We start from the raw sequence: 5803 nt of genomic DNA on the forward strand, positions 1-5803 counted from the left end.
ATCACTAACCATAGAATTTTTAGTAATTTTAATACAGATCTCTTGGAGCAGTAATGATAGCTGGATTCATCTTAATACAAAGCTGTTAGTCTGAATTTTTCTGCATAGCCATTGGTCATCCTATGCGCTGCCCATTATTAACTGTGTATGAGTATTGAGTTTTGAAGGCATCCTGCTTATTAGATATCTGTGGTTTTAATCATACTTTATGAGGAAAGGTTCAAAATGATTTCCATAGTAGACAATTATTTGCACGTGCACAGAACTACCCTTTGAAAACTTGATCAGCCGAAACACAAGACAATGAAAAAGAGATTATTATGAGCTTTTCCATCATAATTTAAAATGTTGTACACCACATTTGTGATTTAATAGAATCTATTTCTTCCCAACCTTAACATAGCTATAACGTGGTTTTAACCCTAACAGAAACTGGAGTGCAATTGTGCTTATTTGAAGGTCAAGGCAGGCATCATACATTGATTGGATTAAGGTAGCTTCACACCACACAGCACAAAACAACCATGCAGAGGATGGAAAAAAGAAGGCCGTCCAACTTTACATGGTCTCTTTTTGGTCACGACCAAACCTTGAAAAGGTGCCCAAACTGACCAGATGACCATCGAAGGGAATCGGGGATCATCTCCCCTTACTCCCCTAGTGGCCATCAACCCCCTCCCACCCAAAAAAATGTAAAAAAACATTTTTTTGCCAGCCTCAAATGTCATATCCAGCTCCATCACAGCAGTATGCAGGTCCCTGGAGCAGTTTTTAGTGGGTGCAGTGCACTTCAGGCAGGCGGACCCAGGCCCATCCCCCCGTACCTGTTACACTTGTGGTGGTAAGTGGGAGCCCTCCAAGGCCCACCCGAAACCCATTGTACCCACATCTAGGTGCCCCCTTCACCCCTTAGGGCTAAGGTAGTGTTGTACAGTTGTGGGGATTGGGTTTTGCGGGGCTCAGCACCCAAGGTAGAGGAGCTATGCACCTGGGATCATTTTGTGAAGTCCACTGCAGTGCCCCCTAGAGTGCTCGGTTGGTGTCCTGGCATGTGAGGGAGACCAGTGCACTAAAAATGCTGGCTCCTCCCATGACCCAATGGCTGGGTTTGAGATGGCCGCCATTGGTTTCCATTATCAGCGAAACCCGATGGCGGCCATCTCTAACGCTGGTGATCTCTAAGGGCGGCCAAAATGTTGAGATTTGGCCGGCCCCAAAAGTATTATCGAAACGGAAGATGGCTGGCCATCTTGTTTCGATAATACGGTCGGGTGCGCTGCTTTATGGGGCAGTCATTGGAGATGGCCGCCTTTATAGATGGCCAGCCCCGTTCGATTATGCCCCTCCAGGTGACTTTCGGCTCTATCGAAACTCCAGCCACAAACCAACCCACATTAACCATATATGACCATGACATTCATACAGGACATTAAGGACCAAATTCTCTATATGGTGCCAAAAAAAATGGCGCTAACCCCCCCCCCCCCCCCAACTCAGCACTATTCTATAACCTGTACTTAAAGTTAGGTAAGATTTATAGAATAGCGCTTACACCCAAGAAACATGACTACATTTAGGTGCGGCCATGGAAATGTATTCTATAATTATATCTGTAACTGAATGGAATGCCCCATTCCGCCCATGAGCCTCCCATTTCCACAGCCCCTTTTTTGACTCATGCGTAAAATTTAGGCGCAGATTAATTAATTCAGATTAGTGCCAATAATTGCTATAATTGTTGTGCTATACACTACCCTACTTTTTGTGATTCCCTTGTAAGGGTAATTTATTTATTCCTTTAATTTTCTTCAGATGTAGTTGATGTTTAGATAAATCCTGCTTTACGTAATCTGTTTTACATATTGTATTATACACCGCCTTGGTACAGCTTCTGAAAGGTGGTTTAAGCCTAATACCACATTAGTGAAATCCCCACCTTTAATTGAGTTAGGGGCCCTTTTAATAAAATGTGATTAATTAATTTTCTTTTCTTATGACTTTCAGGTTAAATATTTGCAGGATGCAAGGAGGAAACCAAACCTATGTGAAAGAATTTATTCTTCATGGAATCACCGTCAATGGTGGTGCACAGTCTGCTCTTTTTGCACTGTTCCTAGTGATCTACATACTCACGTTGGTTGGAAATATATCCATCATCATGTTGGTATGGTCCAACACTTGCCTCCATAAACCTATGTACATTTTACTTGGCAATCTGTCTTTCGTTGAAATCTGGTACACAACCAGCACAGTCCCAAAAATGCTTTCTGGCTTACTGTCTACAATTAACTCTATTTCTTTCAAAGGTTGCTTTACACAATTTTATTTCTTCTTCAGCTGTGGTGCAACTGAGCACTTTCTTCTCACTCTCATGGGTTATGATCGATATCTAGCCATCTGTCATCCTCTCCACTACAATGTCTTAATGAGTATTCAAAAATGTGCTTTCTTTGCCGCTTCTTGCTGGATTGGTGCATTCCTCTGGGCTTTGTTTCCTATAATATTAATTTCAAAGTTGTCATTCTGTGGCCCGAATAAGATTAATCATTTCCTGTGTGATCCAGGGCCTCTCCTGGAACTTTCATGTGAGAGGTTCTCTTCAACAGAAGTGATCCTTACTGTATATATTGCCGTAATTAGCTTGAGTACCTCCTCCTTTACCTTCATTTCATATGCTTTCATTATACGAACTATATTAAGAATCCCATCCGCATCTGGTCGCCGAAAGGCCTTCTCTACTTGTGCCTCCCACCTCATTGTGGTGTCCATCTTTTTTGGATGTGTTATGTATATGTATATTAGGCCTTCAGGGAATCATCCATTTCCATTAGATAAGGTAATAGCTGTGTTCTACACAGTTGTGACTCCACTATTGAATCCAGTAATCTACACCCTAAGGAACAAGGAGGTCCTAGTGGCAGTGAAGAAGGTGTTAAGATTATGAGAATTTATTCTTTGGTCTGACAATTTTATATAGTATATGGGCATCACAAACCTATCCTGGTGACTCAACAGCAAGTCAGGCTATAAAGATATGAATTTATAACAAAAATAGCACCATTTTACATAAAACTTAGAAATCTAAATTTTGATGTGTAGGTCGGGGCTTGATCAGTTCCAGTGGGAGTTTGGAAAACGATCTGATGATGCCGAATCTTTTCTGTAATACCTTCAGGAACGCAACTGTATTTGACAACATGTGAAGGGGGAAAGCCATTCTGTAAATATACCCATTTGAAAAAATGAATGGCACCAACCCGGCAATTTCCACTTGAAACATATGAGCTCTTACACATGGAAGTAGCGATTCTACAACTTCCACATTTAATTTTGCAAATCTATACTTGTAAGTGCCACCAATTAAGTGGCGAGGCCATGATTTTTATTTGTTTTTATATTGGAGATGAAATTAGACTAGATGGGATTCAAGAGAGTTTGAGTTCAATGTGGCTTACAATAACTTCAGGAAGCAGGTGAAAGCTTGGCTCTTCAACCAAGCCTTTAATGGAAGAAGTAACTAACTTGTTAGTCTCACTCACACACACAAGGATTGACTCAGGCTGCACATACTGCAGCGGGACATGTTTATCCACTCGTACCTTAGCTGAGACCATATTTAACCATCTCTCTGACCTCACGTGCAACTTCCTTCAAATCAATCACCTTACTTTCTAATTCTTCCTACTTTCTTACTCATCTATATGTTACAGCTTTGCCTTACCCTTCACTACCAATTATAATGTTCTAGTACATATTGTGTTGTCATTGCAAGTAGTATACCATGCCATACTTTGTATTGTTGTTCAAATATTTTTACTGCTCTAATTGCCTCCTGCTCATGTTTGATCTATTCTTACTGTACACAGCCTTGAGTGAATTCCTTCAAAAAGGCGGTAAATAAATCCTAATAAATAAATAAATAAATTAAATAACCAGTATAGGATACATAACAAAGAATAATGCATAAGAAAGTAATCCAATTTTACAATACAGTATCATAAACATACTGGGATAACCATGGATGTTTAACAATTTATTATGAATGAGAAATTGTATATGAAGCAAAGAGAGGAGTGGTCTTGCCTGAGAATTAGAATGGGGGAGGGGGTATTACCACATACCACTGTTCCAACTGTTCCGTATATAACTATGCAGATAACAGGGAAACATATGTTCAGCATCCTGGGGAGACATGTTCATTATATCCAAGCTTTTGAAATTTAGCGCTGTCTTTCTAGAGAACCACTCAGAAAAGAAACGGAAATATGGTTATGCAAACAGGGAATATATACTATTCAATGGAAATAGTATTGTCCGATGTGATGTGTATGAATGATACAATTAATTGTTTTGTCCTCTTTGGTATGGAAGTTTTTGTTACAGCTGTCCTATCACAAAATGGATTTCTTTTATGTTAGAATATTATTGTATGTTACATCTACTTTTAAAGATGTAAACCGTTCTGATTTGCTATGTAAGAAGTAACGGTATAGTAAATAAATAAACGATAAATGATACAGCATACTTGGGAAGACTTCACCAGATCACTCATCTCGTTGCTGAGCTATTGACTGATTAATTTTATGTCCTGCATTTACCATTCGCACAGTGGAGGCAAAATTCAGACAACCTTTCATGTTTACTGTCCAGAAGATACAGTGTTGCCATGAGTCAGTTCGTTTTCTGGTAGATCCTTATTTTACGTAGAACGTAGAGATCATAATTGAGATCTCCAGGTCAGCATATGCTCATTTTCAATGATACTTTAGAAAAGAATCTGCCAACGTAGAGACTTTTCTGAAACACCTGCAGGAATACACATGTATTTGCACTTACTGTGGGTGTGGCCATTGTACAAGGATATACGTTAAGAAAATGAACAGCAAGAAGCAGGCAGCTTCCATGGAGAGGTTCAGGTACTTAGACATGGACATGTCTGTTTTATATCCCCACTTATACCCATCCCAGTCCACAAACCTACACATGTAAATCCAACCAATTAAGAAGTAAGGTCATAATTTTAATATTGGTTCATTTTTGAAGTGGACATGAATTATATGGGATTGAGGAGAATGACTTCCTTAATATCTCATGTAAAGCCCCGTTTGAAAGGAACATTAAAAAAAAACCCTTGTGGAGCTATTTTTCTAAAGTGTGATAGGGTTTTGCACTTATCGTGCATTAACTGTGTGTGGTTAATGTCCTGCTTTTGCAGAAAGTTACTCCATGGGTGTCATGTTACATGCTTGGGCTGATACCATAGACCTTTTACACTTTCAGCTCAATGTATTCAATACTGCCCAAGAGCTCTCTCATCATGCCAGCTAGTCACCAAGGCACCACCTGGTCCCGGCAGTCTGATCACTATCCCAAATCTCTGATCAACCCTCCTATGTAACCTCCCAATCCTCCAATTAAACTCCCATGCACTATAGTTTTGAACCCTCACATCCTGTTTGATGCCCCCCCCCCCGATCAGATTCCCCTTCTGATCCTCATTCCCCCAATCAGATCCTTTTTCCGATCCCATCCTCTGATCAGATCCCCTGAGCCCCCAAATCCTCTCACCAAGTCCCTATATAAAATAAAGCCCATCCTACTTGTCCTCAAGCCAAGCATCTCTCCACCCTGGACCTTCCCTCTGACCTCCATCCTGGATTTACCAAAAGTGTAACGGTCCAGTGGTAAGGAGAAGAAGGAGTTCCCTTTTTTCTCCCACTCTTTCTGACATGGTTTCTCTGTACTACTGCTAGGGGTCAGGTTTCCATCTAAAAGGACACAGTGTTGCTCAAATAGTACACCT

General features: G+C 40.4%; 1 protein-coding gene across 1 annotated transcript; it reads left to right on the forward strand.

Annotated features, from left to right (window-relative positions):
• Positions 1 to 2020: 2020 nt before the first annotated feature.
• On the forward strand, positions 2021 to 2944 carry LOC115457914 (olfactory receptor 11H6-like). The gene has a single exon (XM_030187612.1). The coding sequence runs from the start codon at positions 2021 to 2023 to the stop codon at positions 2942 to 2944; it is 924 nt and encodes a 307-aa protein (XP_030043472.1).
• The last annotated feature ends 2859 nt before the right edge of the window (positions 2945 to 5803 follow it).

This window comes from Microcaecilia unicolor, chromosome 14 (assembly GCF_901765095.1).
Source record: "Microcaecilia unicolor chromosome 14, aMicUni1.1, whole genome shotgun sequence".
Lineage (NCBI taxonomy): Eukaryota > Metazoa > Chordata > Amphibia > Gymnophiona > Siphonopidae > Microcaecilia > Microcaecilia unicolor.

Bases quoted from the DNA above. Each gene is read 5' to 3' on its own strand.
- LOC115457914 (XM_030187612.1), top strand. From the start codon at position 2,021: ATGCAAGGAGGAAACCAAACCTATGTGAAAGAATTTATTCTTCATGGA.